At 39.7% G+C, this 23,222-nt stretch overlaps 1 protein-coding gene across 7 annotated transcripts in view; it reads left to right on the plus strand.

The window, feature by feature from the left end:
* NAPB (NSF attachment protein beta) overlaps positions 1-22,308 on the plus strand; it is a 40,993-nt gene extending 18,685 nt beyond the window's left edge. For 3 of the 7 annotated variants that reach the window (XM_038571403.1, XM_038571405.1, XM_038571406.1), the window contains 9 exons: positions 847-963; positions 2,853-2,899; positions 3,049-3,126; positions 10,380-10,435; positions 10,598-10,682; positions 16,357-16,461; positions 17,776-17,844; positions 18,215-18,265; positions 19,422-22,308. In XM_038571403.1, the coding sequence (XP_038427331.1) occupies positions 847-963; positions 2,853-2,899; positions 3,049-3,126; positions 10,380-10,435; positions 10,598-10,682; positions 16,357-16,461; positions 17,776-17,844; positions 18,215-18,265; positions 19,422-19,532 (719 nt within the window). In that variant the 3' untranslated portion in view covers positions 19,533-22,308. The remainder of the gene's footprint in view (positions 1-846; positions 964-2,852; positions 2,900-3,048; positions 3,127-10,379; positions 10,436-10,597; positions 10,683-16,356; positions 16,462-17,775; positions 17,845-18,214; positions 18,266-19,421) is intronic. The other 4 variants (XM_038571408.1, XM_038571409.1, XM_038571404.1 and 1 more) reach the window with 3 other exon arrangements.
* Positions 22,309-23,222: the final 914 nt, after the last annotated feature.

Consider the following 23,222-nt stretch of genomic DNA (forward strand, 5'->3'; position numbering starts at 1 on the left):
CTGCAGGCAGCATGGGCTTGTCACTAGCCTGTTTTCCCAGCTTCTTCTTGCCTACGGGCATTTGTTCTTTGTGTGACTCCTGTGCTAGAGATTCCTTCCCTCATTCTTTTCTGCCACTCCAGAATCTACAGTCCCTGATCGAAACTTTTTCTGGAAAAAATTAAGTGCATAAAACTTTCACAGTATGTATACCTTGTCCCAACAGAAACCTGGACAGCACCTTGTAACCAAATCCATCCATCATCCTGTAGGGAATGTGCAATTCTTCACACCAAGTGGAAGATAAAAACAGGTTATACCTCATATGAAGTTCAGTCAGATTTTGTTAAAACTTAAGAAACTGAGTTTTGGAGTTGTGAGCCTAATTTTCACTCTTTGAGATACTTACTTTGTCTAAGAAGCTTCCATTAGCACTTTCTTCAACAGTGACAGCCAAATCCAGCGGACACTGAGATAATAAGATGATAGTAAGATGATCAAATAAGCATCCTTACTTTGGTGTTTTTTCTTTAAGCACTTGTGGCCTGAAGCCCCAATCAGTGTTTAGTATCTGCTGGAGGACAGAGTTGAACATGACTGGCTTTAGTACTTAATGGAGGCCTGTTGCCCAGGTGCCACTTGGGAGATCTCCTAGGGCTAAGAGAAGCTTTTGTCATCATTCAACTTGCTTCTGGTTTTCTTACACACACATCTGAGATGCACTTGATCACATTTACGTGTGCTTCTGACTGGAATGCTTTTCATTGACAAGGAACTTTTCTAGGAGTAGGCCCAACACTTAGAGCACAGGCCACTCTGGGAACACTTGCTCTTCTGTGACTAATTGTAGTGACTTGTCTTCTTCAGCTGCAGGAAATGCATTTTGTCAGGCAGCCAAGCTCCATATGCAGCTTCAGAGCAAGCATGACTCTGCCACCAGCTTCGTGGATGCTGGCAATGCTTACAAGAAGGCAGACCCTCAAGGTAAGATGTCCTCCATCTCTGTGCAACTAAGACTGTAGGGTTGGTGTCGGGGGCCTTTTTCACGGGGTGCACTTCTGGACCTTGGAATCTTGGTAAAAAGAAGTTTTTGTGCTTTGGGGTAGTAGAGATTTTAGTAACTATAGGGATTTTTCCATAATCATTTTGAACTTTTATGAGGAAAAATTATGTTCAATTTGTCATGGCTATTTACTTGATAGCACTGTTTTCTTAAATGCCATTTATAGTGCATTTTGGAGAATGTTTTGGAAATTAGCTTTAATTTTATCTATATCTTCTTATTACCTTAATTTTATGAATGTATTATAACTCATTAAAGAAAACTAATGCTTCCTCACTTTTAAATACCTGGTGCATTTTAAGATCCAGTTAATGGCAGATTATAACATCTGATAGTTAAAAACAACTTACACAGTATTCATCTAAAAAGTGTTTTTGAAGTGCTGATTTTGAAGAAAGAATGAACTTGGGTATTTAAAGTGGCAAAATTTTGCAAATGTTATTTCTTTTTAGTTAAGATTATACACTTAGCATTTAAAAGCACTAACTTCTCTGCAGCACATGCACTGGTAGCTGTGGAGTCTCTGTTTTTTTTTCTTTTAGCAGTGCATTTTAACACAGAAATCCCAACTTTTATTATGAATGTATCGTTGAGAATGAAGATGCCTTGAGGGCTTTTATATAAAGATTGATCACATTGTTTCTGAATGTGAAAAACTGGACATGGCCTAAATGAACAGCAAGGATAGAATGATACAATTATAATGCAATCAGTATTCTAGAATATGGTACAAGCATTAAAAAAGTCCTTGGATTCAGAGCATCTTCAGTGACCTGGTAAATGTCCACAATGGTAACCAAAGAGCCTCATGAGAATTGAGGTCTCAAATTTACAAAAAAAAAAAAAATGTGTGCATATGGAACTGCATCCAGAAAACACTAGAAGGAAAAGTGCATCAAAATACTAGCAGTGGGTTTGAGTGGCATCATGGATAATGTATATATTTCTGTATGTTTAAGGATGTAACAGTCCACGTTTCTTAATATAGTTTGGGAGGAAGTTGCTTTTAATTTTTTAATATGTGTACCTTTCTAATTCTTCAATCAGACCTTTTCTCTTTGCTATTGCCTTTAAAGCAAAAGCAATAAATTTGGAGCTGTCACTCACATGTCAGCATTATAAACACCACCCTTTTGTGACAGGAAATTTGTTGGCTCAGTGTTTTAGAAAATTCATAGAATTTATTAGCAAAAATAAAAAAATAAAATAAAAAAATAAAAAAAAGAATTTATTAGTAATATCACGTACTACATTTGTTTTCTTCCTTTTGGCATATATTAGTACACTAAAAGTTAGCATCTTTTAACATTGTATGAAATGTTAACTTCCCTTAGGAGTTGTTCAGATATTTTAAAGTGCTTTTGATTTTGGTTCCATGAAGAGTCAAGTCTATTGAAATGATCTTCCTTGTGAAGGACTGTCTTCCAGAATTCATGTATATATACGTGATATCAGTAAAAAATGCATTTGCATTTATGTTTTAGCAACTAGAGCTGATCCGTGTTGATGACAGCCTGCATGGTTTTATATGCAGTCTTGGCCCTGGATGGAGTTTTCACTGTCAGGTTGAGAGTATTGAGCCAGTCCTACTCCAGCTCTAGTTCCCTAAATTTCACTACACCTCCTAGGGACTGAGCATATTGAGGGATCTGGCCTTGTGTGTGATTTCTACTTGCTTTTTACTAACTCACCTGCCTGCATTTTACCCCAAATGCAACCTCTTTAACATTCTAATAGCAGCTAGGCTCCCCGGAACCCTCTTTGACTGAATGGATTTTTTCATTGTTTTTCTTAAATGCCTTCGCTTCAGAGGCTATCAACTGCTTAAACGCAGCCATCGACATTTACACAGACATGGTAAGACACTGCCTTGCTTGAGCAGCTGTGGGGTGGTGTCCTGGAGATGGTTTACAGTAGTACTTTTGTTGTTGTTTTTTTGCTTCCCAAAGGGATTGGCATTCAAAAGCAAAAGCAGAACGTGACTCTGTTTTGTTTTTTCCCCATAGGGAAGGTTTACAATCGCAGCCAAGCACCACATCACCATCGCGGAGATCTATGAGACTGAACTGGTAGACATCGAGAAGGTAAGCCAGGGTGTGATTCCTCCACAGCTGGGTGCAAGGCAGATAAATGACATGATTTGGGGAGCCCTACCCCTTCCAGCAGAGTTGAGTGGTGCAGAGTCATCAGATGTTTTCACATGGAGACTGGGGGCCTAACAGGCTGAGGACTGGTGTGAATGCCTTCTATCTGAGAGCTGGGTAAGAGTTCCCAAGCCTCCTTATTATCTCTGTTCTGGGTGATTTGTGTTAGGATGGCAATATTAGCAGAAGTCTTCCTCTTGGTTGCTAAGGCCTCTGCAGCCCCATAAAGGAAACTTCAGGGCTATGGGCTCATGCACACCTTCATATTCAGGCCCTGACCTGGAGGAGGAAGGTTGCTAAACACTGGCTTGGACACACTTGCTTCATGTAGGTCTGGTTTTCTGAGCTGTAGTAGTAAAAGAAAAGAGGCAGAAAAAATTGCTCACTGAGCACCTGTTTCCCAGGCTGTCTTTACTGGCATGCTGTGAGTTTCACTGCTTTTCAGCTTTACAACACAGAGGCCCTTTTATGGATGTGGAAGTTAGGGCTTGGAAGGACTATGCGGTCTGGGACGACTCAGGTTGGAACCAGCAGAGCTTAGGCAATGCTGGCCCAAGTGCGGAGCTTCCTCCTGTTTCAAGCTGTCTTCTCATGGGATCACTAGCAGGGCTCAGGGCACATCAGCAAGAGGAAGACGTTTGTCAGACTCCAGAGGTTGCTTTGGCCCAGACTGGAGACAGAGGTTTGTGTTACGTCCTGAGTACTGCAGAAGACAGGAGGTGTGAGTGAGAAGGAGAAACAGTAGTGCAGGCCATCAGTCATTCCTGCCAGGCTAATGAACACCAGCCATGCTTTTAGGATTATAGCTGTGTCCTATCTACATGATCAGGACACTCCCTGAGTCCCCTGTAGCCTCAGACAGACATCGCTCTTCCTCTCTTTCATCTCATGTCTTTTCTCGGCTTCTGGCACAAGTGCCTGATGATGCCTCCTCTTCTCCCCCACCCTCTAGTGTGGGGCACCCTGGGGTGGATTCCTTGTCTTTTCTCAGTCCACATTGCTCCCCTGTTACTGTCTCTGTACTCATTATCACAGCTTTACAGATTATCTGTATGCCAGTGGCTCGCAAATGTGTCTGCAGCCCAGACCTCTCTCCAAACATCAGATTCCTATACCCTCCTGCCTGCCAACCATTGCCTCCAACCCGGTGTGTCTGAGTCAGAATTCTGATACCCTGTTGTTATGTTCCGCTCCAAACACAGGCATCCTGGCTTCCTCTCTTTCTCTACATCCAGCCTGTGGGTAATATCTGGGGTGCTGTCCTCCAAACTTCCAAGTCTGGGCACCACTCACTACCCTGTTGTCAGCTTTGCCTAGATCTCTGCAAGGAGCCTCCAGATTGGCCTCCCTCCTTCTTCTCCTGTTGGAGTTCTGAGCCTTGGGCACAGGGTCCTCAGCATTCAATCCTTTTGGATTCACTCTTCCTCTGCTTTTGTGCATTTTCACAGAGAAAGGGGGCTTTATACTGAAAAATAGCTTATTAACCAAAATCCCAGTGGACCATCAAGGGAGTAGGTGTAATATGTCAGCCACTTGGAATTTAGCAAGATGGCTACTATTGCCAACATGAGAACTTTTCTCCTGATATAAAATGATAATTTGATATACATTACCCTGTTTTTTTGTTTTTTTTGTTTTTGTTTTTTTGTCAATAATAGTGTCCCCTCCCTGCCCCAGTGTAACAGAGCAGCCAGAGCAATTCTTATCAAAAGTAGATCAGACTGTCTCCACTGCTTACAACCTGATGTTGCCTCCTCTTCACTCAGAGGAATAGTCAGAGCCTTGCAGGTGGCCTCTGAGGCCCGACTGATTCGCCTCTTGACCTCTGTGCCTCTGTGAACTCTCCTCTTGCTCTTCCCCACCCTCCTCCACCATGCTATACCATGCTGTGGCCAGCATGACCTCTTGTTCATCTGCACACATGCCACATGAGCTCCTATCTCAGTAGCTGTTTCCTCTGTGGGGCTTTTCCACAAATGCCTACATGGCAAAACTCCCCCATGACCTTCAAATTTTTGCTCACTTCTTACCATTTCCATGACACCTATCATGACCACCTAGTTAAAATTGGAATCCCAGACTGTCATGAATACGATACCCAGACACCTCCCCCACTTCAGCTTTTTCTTTTTTTGCAGCACATTTTCACCTTACATCATAGTCTACAAATGCTTGCTCATCATTCCTGTTATTCATGATCTTTCTCTGCACTACAGTGGGTGTGCATATCAGCACAGAGCTGTGCCTCTGGTTTACTGAGGTATCCCAAGAGCCTCTGATAAATAAGCAAATGATGTACCCATCTTTGCCATAGCATGTACCTATCAAAGCACATAGAATTTTGGTTTGAGGAGGTGTCTCTTACTGCTAAAGTTGGATTGGTATCGTTAACCTTTGCCCTCTCTCTTCATGCTGATACCACATTGTGGCTATGCAGCACAAAATTTACTGACTTGTTACATAACATTCGTGATTGGCCGTTTTTGTTATAATAATGCCATGGTTTTCTAAGGATACTCTGTTCTTGACTAAATCAGGGCCACTGAGTGCCTTGCATGTGCCGTTCCCCATTGGAGAAGCTGTCTGTAGACTCTGGAAAGGATGAGGAGACCCAAACCTGAACCCTTCTTTGTTCTCTGGTGCAGAATTGATGATGGAACAGAAAGGAGATGGGTCTTATGTGGCTGAGATATTTATTTGGTCAGTGTCTTGGGTGGGCACAGTATCTTTATTGAGGTTGAATCATCTTGGGACAGCACTCATGCAGAGCAAAGGCTGCATTGTTGGCTCCTTACCCAGGATAGTCAGGAGAGCACTCTGAGCAGGAGCTTATAGCACTGTGCCACCTCTGCTGCCAGGGCATGTTCTTGGGCAACCACTTCACACATGGGTCTCCACAAAATTCAGGATAGATAAAATGATCTATGGTATATTCTTGTTTTCCTTCTTTTAGAAAAAAAATATGATTTGTCATGGCAGCTTCTGATGCCTGTTAACTCATGCGTTCCTGCCATAATGTAAGTTGGCCAGCAGGTGACATCTCCCTTCATTGTTGTGATGTGCCCTTTTAAAAGCAATTTAAGAGTATTACTCAGCACACACAGGGTTGTTACCTTGTGGTGTTCCCTGATGTTTGAGTTTCTGTGTTTAGAAACATCATTGCCCTTGCTTCCCTGGTAGGATTCACCAGATTATAGTCAGTGGTGCTTGCAGTTTAAGTTTGAAAAATCAGTTATATTATGAGTTATATATATTATGTTTGAAAAGTCAGTTAAAGACAGATGTTGTAGTGTAAGGTAGCTTACATTTCATTTATTACAAGTGAATTTTTTCCCTTTTAATGCAGCAGCTATATGTTCTCTGAGTCATTTATAGATTTTAGCTAGTGAACAACAAAGTATGTGAAGTTTCAAAGACTCACATTATTTCTTTGATTTTATGAAATAAAATAATGGTCGTCTTTAAATGGAATTAAAAAAAATTTTTAAAGGTTTATTTATTTATTTGAAAGAGAGTGCGTGTGTGCATGCGAGCAAGGGGGGAGGGCAAAGGGAGAGGGAGGAGGGGTGGAATCTTCAAGCTGACTCCCTGCTGAGTGCAGAACCTGACTTTGGGACTCAGTCCCATGACCCACGAGATCATGACCTGAGCCAAAATCACAAGCCAGATGCTTAGCCAACTGAGCCTCCTTGGTGCCCCTAAATGGGCTTTCAGATGACCCAGAGGAACTGTGCTCCATTTATGTTTCAACCCCTGGAGAACATGATTTAATACTGTTTGCTACTCTGTAGGTGTGTCTGTGGCAAGTTCATGTTCAATACTGTCTGGGGGTATATGTTCTAAAAGAATTGATCCCATCTGAAAGCTGTTTAAATCTACCTATAAAGTGGACTCTTAAGTTTGAGACTTTGAAATTGCATTTGCAATTGAGACACTTAGGAGGACTGCAGTCCTAGAAGGTCTTGTCTCTCATTTCAGGGTTCATGTATTTTCCAGCATCATGACATTTACCAGATTCCTCAAGGAGGAGTATTACTGCATTTCCTTTAGTCTTCTTAAATAATGGGATAATGAACTGGTTTTGTGTCTGGTTTATTGTTATGTATGCTGTTGTTATTGGTGGCTGTGTTCTACTTTTGATATTTATCATGGTCTTTGAAATGGTAAGAAACAACGAGCAGATTTCTAGGTGTGTAAGGGTCTGCTTGTGCCTGGTAAATTTCATTTCATGTTAAAATTCCAAACTAGGTGTGAACATCCAAAGATATCATGACCTGTGACAACCTCTTTTCTACAAACTTCTGTTAAGCCACTATTACAAATTTTTCTTTCAACTATAGCTTCTGTTCAACTACAGCCTCTGTCAAAACTTAGGATTATCATAAAATTTGATTATTGATTTAATTAGCAATATTAAAAACTAGGTTTTAGTTTTATTTTTTGCTATGATAAATCTAGCCATAGTTTACAGTTATACAATTTCAATGAACCAGTACAATTATTTAAGAACTATTAGTTTAAACCAGATTATCCACATTTACCCATTTATTTTTACCTCCAAAACAACAGTTATATACAGTTCAACCCAACACTGTTCATTGAGTTCTGGTGTTGTGAGAACTAGCAAGATAAGTAGTGATATTCCCTACCCCACCCCTAGGAGGTTATGTTATCTGATACTCTACTAAGATTTGGTCATGTTTCTCATACTCTACCCCATTTGTTATGATAGAAAAGAATGCTAAATACTTTAGAGCATGAGGACAGTTCAGAGAAGATTATTTTTGACTAACTAGGAATTCACTGAAAAACTTTTCTTTTGTGGGCATTTTAGATTAAAATATTGGCAGTAGTTTAATAGGGGGCTATCATCTGAAATGCAGTTTGCCTTCATTCACTTAACATCTATTTACTGAGCACCTACTGAATGATAGACATTATGCTAGGCTCAGGGACATAGTATGAGCAAAATTTTCATGAAACCTACCCTCACAGAGCTTATATTTTAGTGGAAGGATGTGCATGTTGATCATGTGACAGCTCTGACAAAGGCTCCAACAGAATCTGTCCCAGCTGTTTTCTGTGTGTGTGTAGAAAGAGGGCCAAAATGTATCTTTTCTTTCATGACTGTTCGTGTAAAATTTCATGAAGAAATTTCCATATTGACTGTCATTATTCCCCCCCCTCCCTTTTTTTTTTTAAGTAGGCTCCACACCCGGCAAGGTGTCCAATGCAGGGCTTGAACTCACAACCCTGAGATCAAGACCTGAGCTATCAGGAGTTGTACACTTAACCAATAGAACCACCCAGGCACCCCTGTCATTATTATTAATCTTATCACAGTAGTCTATTATATTTAACCACTTACCTTGCTTCCAGTTTTGCCCCTGTTATAAATAATACTCAGAAAATTTGGTTGAGGAGCGTATTAGGGTAGGCTGACAATAAAGACCCAATACATAACTTTAAACCCAGAAGTATCGATTTTTCACGCACTGCCCATAGTGCCCTGCAGCCCAGATATGGCTAACGTTAGCTGTGGCCCCTTCCAGCCTGAGGCCTCAGAGGTAAACAAATTTTGTAAACCAAGTCATTGTTGGTCTTGGTCATTACACTAGTAGTACCTGCAGAAAGTGGGGGCTGAGGCTCTATGGCCAGATTTGTTTGTTTCCAGTCAGCTCTAAAGAACCACAGCCAAAGTGTTCTTTGTCTTTAGCATAGTTCCTTGGCCTGTTTTATTTATTGTTTTCTTATCTTTGTGCCCCTCTCTTAAGGTCTTACATAGGACTTCCTTGAATCTATGGGCTTAGTGGGAAGGGAGCACCTGTAGTCTGATGTTTGCATAATGCTTAGTTTCCTCTTAAGGACTTACTGGGAAAACCTTGAAATTTAAGGCAGACCCACCACCTGTTTATGTACATCCATAAGTTAAGAATAGGTTTTACCTTTTTTAATCACTGTTAGGAAAAACAGCAGTTCATGACACAAAAATCATGTGAAGTTGAAGTTTCATTGTCTATAAATAAATTTTTGGAACATAGACACACCACTTTTGTGGCACTACAGAAGAATTAATAAGTTATTGCAACAGATCACATAGTTCACTAACCCTAAAATATTTATAATCTAGGCTATTACAGAAAAGTGTGTTGAATCCCTAATTTAAAATGTTCAGACTTATCTTTTGTCATTTGAGGGATAGAAGCCATTGAGCTCTCTAGTCTTATGAGGCCCTATCACTTTGCCTATTCCTTTTATAATTGCCTACAAAAAACAAGCTGATTGTTTCCAGAGTTGTTCTCTCACAAAACATTGCTGAAAACAGCAATACACACTGTCATCTGTCTCTTTGCATAGAGCTTCTTCCCGTGGAGTTTCTGGCTACAGTAGGACTGTGTTCTGCCTTCTGAGCTGTTGTATGCTTGATTTCACTGTATCTTATGCCACAACATGACCAAGGCTTTCCAGCCTGCAACTTGTTTTCTCTTCACTTGACTGTTAATTCAGCACCACACATTTTAAACTGAAGGCAGCACCCTTATTCTAGATGACATTTAAGGTATTTATGAGTAAAGTCTGTGCTGCTGTAGCTACCTGTAGATCTAAAATGCAATAGGGCTTTGTATGCCATCATATTCATGTAACCATCCAGTGTAGAGACACTTATATTCTGGTTTGGCAGCAGTGGGTGCTTGGTGGTTGAAGTACATTCTGCCCTTTGTAGTTTCTTAGGAACCAGGTGGAGAGCAGTTGTGCCATCTTCAGTTTGTGGCTGCTGCTGTTGCTCCAGACTTGGTCATTACCATTGTGGCTCCTGGGAAGGGAAGAGGCCTGGAATGAGATACACAGTCAGATGGATGGGCCAAGTCTGGAGAGGCCCAGAGCATGCCTCTTTACGTTCGGTTGCAAATAGCAGGTCACAGCTGCCTAGAATTACAGTGGGGGCTGGGGGAGGTATAGCTGGGCCTTTGCTCCCAGGGAAGAGAGGAAGAGATTCCGATGGATGGTCAGTATTCTGCCATCAAGCTTCTGGATGTGCATGCTTCTGGTTTTCCCCAAAGGAAGGAGGCCAAGTTGTGAAAGGTGTGCTGTGGAAATAGGTTTATCTGTAAAAATAATACCTCTGCAAATGTAGTTCTTAAATACAGATCTTCAGAGAAGTAGTTTGAATAAAACATGTGTGTGTATTTCAGGCCATCGCACATTATGAACAATCAGCTGATTATTACAAAGGGGAAGAATCCAACAGGCAAGTGCTTTTTTTTTTAATAAAATTAAATGAGTTTTGTTATGTGCAATAAGAGACAAATCTTTATGAGCATATTGGGCTATACCAAATGAAGATGTAATGGGATACCTTTTCATTTTTCTGTTGGATTGTTATTCACTCTGCTCTGGTTCTTGATTTCAGTTCGGCTAACAAGTGTCTGCTCAAAGTGGCAGCGTATGCTGCCCAGCTGGAGCAGTACCAGAAAGCCATCGAGATCTACGAGCAGGTGAGGCTGCTTGCCAACTTCTAGCAGAAGTCACTCTGAATCTTTTTTTTTTAATTAAACTTTTTATTTAATTTTACTTTTTATCAGGGGAGATACATATCTATACCTATATATCTATATCTTAAGAATACAACAGTGGATTTTAGTATATTTACAAAATTGTGTAACCTTCCCAAGAACCTAATTCCAAGACATCCACCAAAAGACATCCTATTCCCCCCCTCCTCCGAGTCTCTGGAAACCACTGTCTACTTTCTGTCTCAATGGTTTTGTTTATTCTGGGCTTTCTAGGATAGGTGGCCTTTTGTGACTGGCTCCTTTCACGTAGCATAGTTTTCTCAAGGTTCGTTTTTGTTTTAGCATGTAATGATACTTCATTTCTTTTCATAGCTAAGTAATATTCCACAGTTTGTTTACCTGTTGAAACCTCATTTGAGGTTTCTTAACTTTTGAACTATTATGAATAATGCTGCTCTGAACACTTGTGTTCATGGTTTTAGGAGAGGAGGCTTGCCATTGTCTTGGTTATATATCTAGGATAGGGATTACTGGTTTATTTGGCAAGTCTCTTGTTAACTATTTGAGAAACCGCCAGACTCCTACAGCAGCTGCATTTCACATTCCCACCAGTGTTGTGCAGGGGCTCCAGTTGCTCCACATCCTCATCAGTACTTTCTGTTTTCTGATTTGTTTTTGGTTTTGTTTTTTGATAATACTAATGAGCATGGAGTGATACTCATTGTGGTTTTGATTTCTGTTACATCTGATTGCCCTCATGGTTAGTATGTTGAGATCCTTTTCATGTACTCATTAGCCATTTGTATATCTTCATTGGAGAAATGTTGGTTTAATTTCTTTACCCGTTTTTGAGTTGAGTGTTTTTTATTATTGGATTTTAGAAATTCTTGTTTCTAAGAATTTGGAAATTCTTATTTAGATATTCATATTTTATTTATGTTTATATGTTAACTCATTTTAAATAATTTATTCATCCCTTATCAAATATATAATTTGTACATATTTTCTCCCATTATGTGGGTTGCTTTTTTATTCTGTTATTGATACCCTTTAACATGAAATCTTAAATGAGTTTTATAGTTGTAGCTCTTAGGTTTAGGTCTTTGATTCATTTTGAGTTAATTTTTGTATACAGTGTTAGGTAAGGATCCAACTTCACTCTTTTGCTTGTTGCTATACAGTTTTCCCAGCGCTTTTTGTTGAATACACTATCCTTGGCCCCCTCAATGGAAATTGATAATCTGTTTGACCCTCTGTTCTGTCCCATTTGTCTTACATGTCTGTCTTTATGCCAGTATCGCACTGTTTTAATTATGTAGCTTTGTTTTGAAATCAGTCACTATGAGTCTTCCAACTTTGATCTTTTTTTTTTTTCAAGATTGTTTGGCTATTCTGGGACTCTTCATCTTCATCTTCATATGGATTTTAGGATCAATTTGTCAGTCTGTGCTAAGAAGCCAGCTGGAATTTGATGGGAATTCTATTGAATCCATACACTAGTTTGGAAAGTGTTGACATCTTAACATTGTTAAGTCTTCCAAACTGTGAACTGAGGGTGCCTTTGCATTTATTTAGATCTTTCTAATTTTGTTCAGTAATATGTTAAAGTTTTAGTGTGTATGCCTTGCACTTCTTTGGTTAAATATACTCCTAAGTATTTTGTTCTTTTTGATGCTGTGGTAAATGGAGTTTTCTCACTTTCCTCTTCAGTTTGTTAATTGCTAGTTTTATACACGACAACCTTGCTGAAATTAGCTAGAATGGGTTTGGGGGTTTTTGTTTGTTTTTTTGGGTTTTTTTGATGCCTTAAGATTTTGTACAAAATCATGTAATTGTGTCATCTGCAGATAGCTAAACTTCTCCAATTTGGATCTTTTTTATTTCATTTACTTGTTATTTGCCCTGACCAGACCTTCTAGAACAGTGGTAAATAGAAGTAGCAAGAGCACATATCCTTGTCTTGTTCACATCTTAGAAAGCTTTCAGTTTTTCCTCATTAAATAGAATGTTAGCCTTAGGTCTTCTGTGGATACGCTTTATCAGTTTGAGGGAATACCCTTCTCTTCCTTTATTAAGTGTTTTTATCCTAAAAGCATATTGGGTTTTGTCAAGTACTTCTCTCTGCACCTGTTGAGATGATCGTATGGTTTTTGTTCTTTATTAATATGTGGTATTTCATTGATTGATTTTCATATTTGAGCCAACCTTACATTCCTGAGATAAATCCTTCTTGATTATTGTGAAGTTTGGGGATCTTCAAGAGCACCTTCTGGTTTGATAATTCTCTAGAAGCACTCACAGGACTCCGTGAAAGCTGTTAAACCACAGTTATAGTTTATTATACCAAAGAATACAGATTAAAATCAGCAAAAGGAAGGGGTGCTTGGGGCAGGATCCAGTAGAACTTCCTTTTGTCCTTCCAGTGGAGTTGTACAGATAGCACTTATTTCTCCAAACAATGATGTGTGATGAAAATATGCATGGAATATTGCCAACAGGGGAAGAAGTTCACCTGTACTGGGTTTCTAGAATTTTTATGTCTCAGTCACAGACATAGCTGATCTTATTCTCTAGTCCCTCCATAGGTTGAGCTGAAGCACGTTGTCAGAGACACCCAGGTAAACAAAAACACTCTTTCAGGCAGGATATTCCAAGCTTAGAGATGACCACCATGGCCCCTGCCCCGCCCCCGCCACCCCAGGAGCCACAGACAAAGACAAGACCTCACTTTGGAGAAAATTAATCCTGTATTGTATAGTCATGATGTGTAGTCCTTTTTATAAGTCACAGTTTGTTTGCTAGTATTTTGTGGAGGATTTTCAGTCTGTAGTCATAAGGATATTTATATTTAATTTTCTTTTTAAGGATATTTAATTTTCTTGTAGATCTTTGGTTTTGATAGCAAGGCAATATTGGGTTTATGGAATGAGTTGGGAGGTAATCCCTTCTCATTGGAAGAATTCATGAACAATTGGTGTTCATTCTTTAAACATTAGGTAGAATTCAATGATTTTTTTCTGTTTTCCTGTTTTTGGTTTCATTGATTTCTAATATTATTTCATCCTTCTTTCTTTAGATTTATTTTACACTTCTTTTTTTAGAGAATTGAGACAGAAACTGAGCTTATGGATTTTCCTCTGTTGTATATGCATGTTTAGTGCTATCAGTTCCCCTCTAAACACGGCTTTGACTATGTCTCACTATTTTGTTATTTTATTTATTTCATTGTATTTATTGATTTCTGTGAGTTATTTAGATGTGCTTTGGTTAACTACCAAGTGTTTGGAGATTTTCCTGTTTATCTTTCTGTTGTTGATTTCTGGTTTGATTCCATCATGGCTGGAGAACATACTCTGTGCGATTTCAATTCTTAGCAATTTTTTATAGTTATTTTATGGCCCAGAATATGGCCTGACATGGCATTTGTTCTGTGGGTCTGCCGTTGCTTGGTGACATGTTCTGTAGTGTGAATTAGATCTTGGTTGACTGCATTATTGAGTTCTGTATTACTTACTGATTTTCTATCTATATCCATTGTTGAGACTGGAGTGGATTTGTCTCTCGTTATCATTCTTTGCTTCACATATTTTGCAGCTCAGTTGTTTACTGCATACATATTTAGGATTGCCATGTCTTTTTGGTGAGTTGGCACTTTTATCATTTTATAACATCCCCCACTATCTCTATTAGTTCTCTCTTTTCTGAAGTCTACTTTATCTGATATTAGTACAGCTTCTTTTGCTTCTTTTTGATTAATATTTATATGACATATCTTTTCCCATCCTTTTTCTTTGAACCTGCCTATATCACTGTAATTGAAGTGAGTTTCTTATGGACAGCATATAGCTCTGTGTCATGATTTTTTTAAATCCATTCTCCCAATCTCTGTCTCTTAATTGGTGTATTTAGAACATTCACATTTAATGTAATTATTGATATATTAAGGCTTAAGTCTGCTGTTTTATTTATTGTTTTCTGTTTGTTTTGTTTTTTTATTTTTCTGTTTTCTTTTTCCTGCCTTATATAGTGGGTTGCTTGATTATCTGTACTGTTTTCAAGTAAGTGTCTTTGACTAGCTGTTTTTAGTTGCTCTGGGTGTAACTAGTACATGATTTATCACAAGCTGATGTGTTATTTTATTGTTTTGAGTGAAATATAGAAGTCTACTTTATGCCCCTTTGTCCTCCTCATTCAGTATATAATTGTTTTCTCTACATACTTTGAGAACCACATCTATGATAAATTTTAATTTCAGTCTTCCAACATAATGTAGAAAACACAAGGAGAAAAAGCCCATTGTGTTTACCCATGTTTTGCTTATTGTATTCTTTCTTTCTCCTGATGATCCAAGATTACTTCTTTCATTATTTCCTTTCCATTTAGAGAACATTCCTTTGCCATTCTTTTAGGGCAGATTTCACTGGTGACAAATTCTGTATGTTCCTTTATCTGGGAGTGTTTTGATATCCTTCATTTCTGAAGCTTATTTTCCTAGGGTATATAGCTCTAGGTTGACGATTATTCTCTATTAGCATTTATGAAAAATGCATCACTTAGGACCTCAATGGCTTCTGATGAGAAGTCTACTGTCATTCAAGTTGTTTTCCTCCTGTAGGTAAAGTACCATTTTTTTCCTGGCCACTTTAAAGTTTTTTCCTTAACTTAAGTTTTTCAGAAGTTTATGTGGCTTGACCTGGGTATCTTTGCTTAGGTTTCACTAAACTTCTTGAATCTATAGGTTATCTTTCTTGACAAATTTAGGAAGTCTTCAGCCATTATTTCTTCAAGTACATTTTCAGCCCTTCTCTCTGTCTTCCCCTCCCAGGTCTTAGACAACTTGAATGTTAGACCTTATTTTACAGTTATATAGGTCCTTCATGCTGTCTGTTCATTTGTTGTTGCTGCTGCTGCTGTTGTTTTCAGTCTATTGTCGCCTCTGTTATTCAGACTGAGTAATTTCTAAAGTTCTGTCATCAGTGACGACTGAATCTTTCCTCTCTCCTGCCTGTTGTTCTATTGAACCCATCTACTTTTTATGCTGATTATTGTGGGGTTTTTTATTATTGTGTTTTTTAGTTTTGAAGTTTCCATTTGTGGGGCAGCTGGGTGGCTCAGTTGGTTAAGCATCTGCCCTCGGCTCAGGCAATGATCTCTGGGTCCTGGGATTGAATCCCAAGTTGGCCTCCCTGCTCAGCAGAGAGTCTGCTTCTGCTTCTGCTTCTGCCTCTTCCTCTCCCCTTGCTTGTTCTCTCTTTCTCTCAAATAAATAACATCTGAAATGTCCATTTGTTTCTTTTTCATATCTTACTGGGTTTTCATGCTGGAAATTTCTTTGTTGATGCTTTGTTTTTTCTTCAGTTTTAAGCATTTTTATAATTGCTTGTTGGAGCATTTTTATGAGGGCTCCTTTAAAATCATTGTTCTGTAATCTTAACATTTCTGTCACTTCGGAGCTGTCATCTGTTGGTAGTTGTTTTTCATTCAGCTTAAGATCTCCTTTCTTGATGTTGTAAGTCTATGATACTGAGTTTAAAGGATAGATTGATAGCTAAACTGATGTAAGATACACAAATATTTTCTAAAGGACAGACAAGGATCAGTTTGCCTACTATAAGAAGGCAAACCTTTGAAATCTAATTCTGCTTTCTGTGCCTAGGTTGGGGCAAACACCATGGATAATCCTTTGTTGAAGTACAGTGCAAAGGACTACTTTTTTAAAGCAGCCCTCTGTCACTTCATAGTAGATGAGCTGAATGCCAAGGTAAGGAGTGTGGCAGCACTTTACTCATGAGAACAGGCCTCAGTCCTCTGTCATTCATGATATACTTTGTTGGGTGATACTGGTTATAAGCAAGACCAAACTGTGTGCATTAATAATAATACTAACAGTAACACTATGCTGTGCATCCTAGCTGTAATCTTGAAACAGCTGCCGAAATGGTAGCTGTATTCCCTTCAGTAGTTTTGCTTTACTGAAATTAGGGGGCAGGGGCACCTGGATGGCACAGTTGGTTAAGCATCGGACTCTTAGTTTCAGCTCAGGGTCCTGAGATTGAGCCCTGTGTCAGGCTCCATACTTAGCGGGGAGTCTGCTGGAGATCCTCTCCCTCTGCCCCTCCTGCTCATGCTCTCGCTCTCAAATAGATAAATCTAAGAAAAGAAAGAAAAAGAAGGAAGGAAGGAAGGGAGGAAGGAAAGGAGGGAGGGAGGAAGGAAGGGAGGGAGGGAGGGAGGAAGGAGGAAGGAAGGAGAAAAGAAAAGAAAAGAAGAGAAAAGAAAAAAAAAAGAAAAGAAAAGAAAGGAAAAGGGAAAGGAAAGGGAAAAAGAGAAAAGAAAAGAGGGAACAAAGAGGGAGACAAAGTAGAATAACATCCTTTGTTTCAAACTCCAAAATCAAGTAGGAAGACAGGAGGCAAGGACTTGGGCAGCCTTGCTTTCATCACGTCTGTGGCTGGGAGAGTGGAAGTAAAGTTGCTGAGGGAAAGGTGTCCTTCCCTCCAAGCCTCGAGCAGAGCTCTCACTGGGATTTACGTGGGATCCGGACAGCATTAAGGAAGAGCTTCTCTATGTAGTGGATGGAAACAGACATCTGGTCTATGAGTTTTTACAAATTAGATTTGGTCCACATTATCTTCTCTACAGCAACCTAATTCAGAAAAATTGGTTTGAAAATTTATTCTTAACTGAAGTTGGTAATTCAAATTGAATAGTTTCCTGTCGATTTTGATGTTGAGTTTAATAGCATACTTCTATATTTAAATAGGCTGCAGATAAATCTTACTGTAGTAAGATATTCAGATAAAAAGGGCTTTATGGGGATCCCTGGGTGGCGCAGTGGTTTGGCGCCTGCCTTTGGCCCAGGGCGCGATTCTGGAGACCCGGGATCGAATCCCACGTCGGGCTCCCAGTGCATGGAGCCTGCTTCTCCCTCTGCCTGTATCTCTGCCTCTCTCTCTCTCTGTGACTATCATAAATAAATAAAAATTAAAAAAAAAAAAAGAGATTATAAAAAAAAAGGGGGCTTTATGTCCTGATTTAGTGAGTGAAATACTAACAACTAACTTTTCTCTTTCAGCTTGCTCTTGAGAAATATGAGGAAATGTTTCCAGCATTTACTGATTCAAGAGAATGTAAGTTATTGAAAGTAAGTAACATCACAGCTTTGAAGAAGAAAAAATCCTTTGCTGTAAGGTGGGATTGGGCCTAAAGTGAAGCTCTGACTCTCTGAGGAGCACTGGTACTCTCCTGCTTTTGTGTAATAGGTCTTAGATGCCAACAGAGTCAAGGACATAAGCACTGTGTTCTAAACCAAGCAGCTCAGAAATGTTAGCACAAAAACTAGGTCCCTGACTTGGGGTAACTCGTGGCTTATATTTGAGTACTTTCTCTATTCTAGAAGGTGTTTAGCAGTGTTAGTTATTGTGATACTAAGGCTATTTCTGGATTTAAAGTATCTATTTGTAGCTGAAACTTTTTAGCGTAACAAACTAATTTGTCCATACTTATGCTACCAGAAACTTCTAGAAGCTCACGAAGAACAGAACAGTGAAGCTTATACTGAAGCAGTAAGTTATGCATTCGGGATATAGTGCATTCATTAAAATTTAAATTACAGAAACATCTTTTCATTGTATGAGTGCTGAACATTTATTTGAACATTTTTCTAGTATACCTAAGCTTTATTTTCCCAAAAGCCATATTTTATATATCCCACAAACCTTTACAATTATTTAGTTCTATAGCCATGATGAATTTAACTGAAAAACAAGTTTGAGAGAGAATATTACATACTGTACAATTTGCTGTTTGAATGTTTTCTTTTGAAAATAATTTGATCCGTAAATAAGTGTAAAGTAAAATCAGTTAAATGCAACTTAACATATAAAAACAGTTTGCTATATTCTTGGAATAAAAGAAATGTGGAAGAAATGTGGAAGACTTTTTTATATTCGTTAGTTTTGTTTTCCCCTATTTGCCATCTTATGTTTAGAATCAGGCGATTACTCAGTATCCTCCATTATTCATCATGGCTTTGAAGCAGTAGTGGAAAGGAATGTTTCCCCCCTTTGACTTTCGCTACCAAACTATTCACATCCTATTCAAATATCATTCTTTGGTAACGCATTGAAATGAGTTAAAGGGATTCCACTATCACACATTCTGTCTCTGCACCGTAATGTTTCATGTTCCCTTATACAGCCTCTCATTTCCTTTATCACATTAAGTATAAAGGTCCAATTATAAAGGTGGTTAGGAGCTCAGCATGTTAGCATTGGAGTGGTTTAAAAGAACAGGAACTTGTCACTAGCTCCATCAAAATAGTCACAAAACAAACCATTTTATTTTATTTTATTTATTTTATTTTATTATTTTATTTTATATTTTATTTTATTTTATAAGATTTTATTTATTTATTCATGAGACAGAGAGGCCGGAGACACAGAGAGAGAAGCAGGCTCCATGCAGGGAGCCTGATGTGGGACTCAAGCCCAGGACTCCAGGATTACTCCCTAGGCCGAAGGCAGGCACTCAACCGCTGAGCCATCCAGGTGTCCCAAAACAAACCATTTTAATGAAGAAAGTTTTAAACTGGAATGAATGATTTAAATGAAGACAGTTGGAGGGATTAGCACTAGAAATGTTTAAACAGCTTGGGGTGTTGTTTCTTTGTGTTTTATTTCCATGGACTAATTCTTGTTTTTTTTTTTTTTTTTCAACTAGGTGAAGGAATTTGATTCAATATCTCGCTTGGATCAGTGGCTCACAACCATGTTGCTTCGTATCAAAAAGTCCATCCAAGGGGATGGAGAAGGAGATGGGGACCTAAAGTGAACATTTGTGTCTTTGTGGCATGCAGCTGACTCCTCTTTAGTTCATGTTAGGGCCACATGATCTTTATGGGATGCCCATTTAATGGCTTAATTCTCTTGCACATGAGCCAAACCATCTGTGTGTTTAAGCTCCCTGTGTTTGTGTCTTTGTGAAAACGGATGGCTGGGAAGCTCCTGTGCACAATGTGGGTGTGATGGGCTATTTCATGCTTGTCAGAGTCCCCAGAAACATTACAGAGTTTTGAGATAATTACTTCAGACTCTTATTCTTGTTATTTTCATATTTGCAGAGCCTGTGTTTAACTTGGTCACATATTTTTGTCATTTTCTGGGACTGGAGTACCCATCCTACTAATTGTTGTAATAGATGCTTTGCATATTTTCCATTTATGGAAAATAAATTTGCACCTGGATGTTTTCTCTAAGTATATGGGTTTAGTTCAGGGTGATTGTTAGGAATGAGTTTTAATGATTTCACTTACCAGAACTGGTTTATTTTGTTGTTATCGTGATTCTTTTGATGGTGCTAGTGACCTGTTTGTTTGCTTTTTATATTGTTGTGTATGCGGACGTGCATGCGAAAGTTCAGAACAGCCGGGGTCTGCCAGCATCACTTGCTTAATGTTGTGAGAACAGGGAGCTTCCTGGCAGGGCTTGCTGATGTGTGTGGGCAGATGTTAGGATGAGTCTGATGGATGTGTACTCCTTCACACACATGAAATCCATATGAAACAGAATTTCTCCTTTTCCTGGAGAGTTTCCACTTTTAGTTGGGGTGGAACCCTTTCTTTATATTCACATAAAAGTGATGTGACTGCATGTCCCTTTTGTTTACTTTCATGTTCATGCACTTACCCACATTGAGACGGTGCCTGCTGTGCCACTGCCGTGTGAGTCCTCCTCCTGGCCGCAGACAGAATGGGTCATTGATTTTACCCATATACTAAAAGGGGTAAATATAGGACAGAGGTTTACCGTGTGTCCAGTTGGAGAAGAAAGGCAACTAGCTTCTGAGGAAGTTTGACTTTGCTCTCGGCTAATGGGTTTGTTTTGGCTTGTATGTTTGAATTCAGTTGTGTCATTTTGATTTACATAACATACTCTGTTAATTTACGAACTTACATGCTGACACTGCTCTAGACATGGTCATGCATTTGTTGCCAGACCTAGCTTGTTGGGTCTAAGTTATGCTGCTGTCATTAAAGACAGATAATGAATTTTTCCATGTTAGGTCAGATGGAAACTGGCATTTGAAGGGTGTGTTTTCATTTTTGGATGTTCCTCCGTTGGGATTGGTAGGCTTTTGTTGGTCAGAAGTAGAGGGTGTGGCCAGCCAGGATAAGGGCTGAGTGTGGAGGATAGTGAGTGTGGGGATAGTGAGCAGATTGGGCTGAGACAACGGAGAAAGTAATAAAGTGGCTGGAAAGGGCCAGCTGAGGCCTGGTAGGGAGATTGTCCCTCTGGTGTGCTGTGGGGTCATGTGCCAATGTAGCCTGCTGGAAAAGGTCAGCAATATCAGAGTGGGCCAAAATACCACTCTGGCCTTGGGTGCTGGGATCTGGTGAGTGTCCTGCCATTCCTTCAGAGGTCTGGGAGTTAGGAGAAAGCTAGCTGTCACGGTACAATTTGGAATGCAGTCCGTTTGGTACTTCCCCACTTCCTGTCAGAATCTCTTAGGAAGAAATGATTAGAGCAGAAAGTGAGTTCCTTTGCCTAATCTGTTCCACAACCCGCCAAGTGCACTTTCATGAAAGTGAAGTATGGAGAGTACCTTCATAGCCTGTGTCCTCAGGTTGTAAGTCTGTCCCATCTGGAGAGTGTTTAAATCCTAGCCTGCCAGCACGCTTGTTTCATCCTTAGTGTGCAATGTTTGTTTTCACTTGTTAAAAGGACCTTCTGGTCTGACCACATAAAATGAGAGCCAAATGAGTTCTCTTCAGGCAATTCCTCAGACTTTCATTGTGGTCCCATCAGCCCTGTCTGAGAAAGAGGAGTGGTTTGTAAAAACAGGACTGGTACCATTTTGTTACGTCATTTGGAGAGTTGCCTGCTTGTATTGACATAAACACTGGGATCAGTGGCTGAGTTAAGGATTTTTCTTTTTTTTTAATAGTTTACATGAAAAGAGTAAAAATAATTGTAATGGCTAGAACAGAACTGCCAGAAGAGAAAAATGAGAAGGAAAGGTCCTATCAACATAGGGTAGTACCAGGACTCTTAGGTTTCAGGAGTTACAGAATGTTCTTTATGAATAAAATGTAATGACTATTTATGTTCCGGTTCTTGTACTTTTAGCAGATCTGGGGTTAGTTCATAGTCAAAGTCAGTTAAAATTTCTTACAGGAAAGTTTTGCTTTTTGTGGCAACATTTTTATAGCTTGTGTGAGTTCCTTTTTTATTTAATGATTTGAGAACAGTATTTTTGCACAGTTGTGACCATGTGTGGTGACATCCCTGTAACCAAGGTGTGTGCATTTATTGTTTCTTCTGATAATGTGCATTTAAAATGTCCAAATGCAAATCCTCATGGCTTCCTTTAGAGGACCTGGCAGCACAGCATGCCGCCTGCGTCCCACCTGCCTGCAGTGTGAGCTGTGGCCAAGGGCAGGCTTCCGCCTGCCAAGTGCTGTGTCGGGCTCTGCGGGGTGTCCTCCCTTGTGCTCTCGGTGGAGGATTATGTTATGAAAACTAACCACGTGATGATCACTCTCCCTTAGCAGAAAGAGTATGTTTTATGTCACCCTGTACAGAAAATAAAGTGGAAATTATGAACCCTATTTTGATGGGTCTTTCCTACGCAAATTTACACAAATCAAAAGTATTTTCCTTTCCTTGAAGTTGTTGCAGTTAGTTAAGGCAGTGGACGTTGACATTCTCCAGGCTCTCTGAATATCCATCCAGACGTGCATTTGGCTGCGTCACAACCTCCATCCCTTGGTGGGGATTCTGGGCACTGTAGCACTTCTGCCAGCAAAGTTTATGAGGAAGGCCTGCTTCCAGCCTCTAGGGGCAGTCCCTTCTGGCCACCCTTGGCAAGGACTCACTAGCATCCCTTAGGCCAGTCACCTGCCAAGTGCAGTGAGGTGGGTTCCTAAAAGATTGTTGGGTGGGGGAGGTGAGAACCCTGAAGCCCCTAGATCTGTTTGCAATGTGGGTGTACCTGTCATTTTGCACATGTCTGTACAGGATGACATGAGCCCCTGGGAAGGAAGAGGATGCAGTTTGGGGCCGGGGCTAGTGAAGGCCAGCTCCTCCCCTCCGAGAACAGTGGTCAAGTCCATAACTATATTCACAACAGCTTAAAGATAATTCAAAGCAAATCTTAAAAAGTGAGTGGTAGACAAGGTAGGCATTCTGAGAAGTTGATCATTCTAGTTTAATTCACATTCAAATGTCTTTTCCCAGAATTCTTTCCTAATGGAAGCCATCATAGTGGTTTAAAAACCGGGTTTTGCCAGCCACAGTAAAGGTCCCTATATAGACTGGCAGAGGTAAGTGGGTGGTTTCTGGGGCTCAGTTATATGCAGCCACCTTGGTACAAGTGAATACATGGCCGTTTGCATGAGTGTCCCAGGCCCCATACTCCCCACCAAAATAATACTGGTTATTTCAAGTAACATGAACACCTATCAAGTTAAATAGACAAGCACTCATTTGGTCTCAAAAAAATGTCCCTGGTGTGGCAAGGTAT

Source organism: Canis lupus, chromosome 24 (genome assembly GCF_011100685.1).
Source record: "Canis lupus familiaris isolate Mischka breed German Shepherd chromosome 24, alternate assembly UU_Cfam_GSD_1.0, whole genome shotgun sequence".
NCBI lineage: Eukaryota > Metazoa > Chordata > Mammalia > Carnivora > Canidae > Canis > Canis lupus.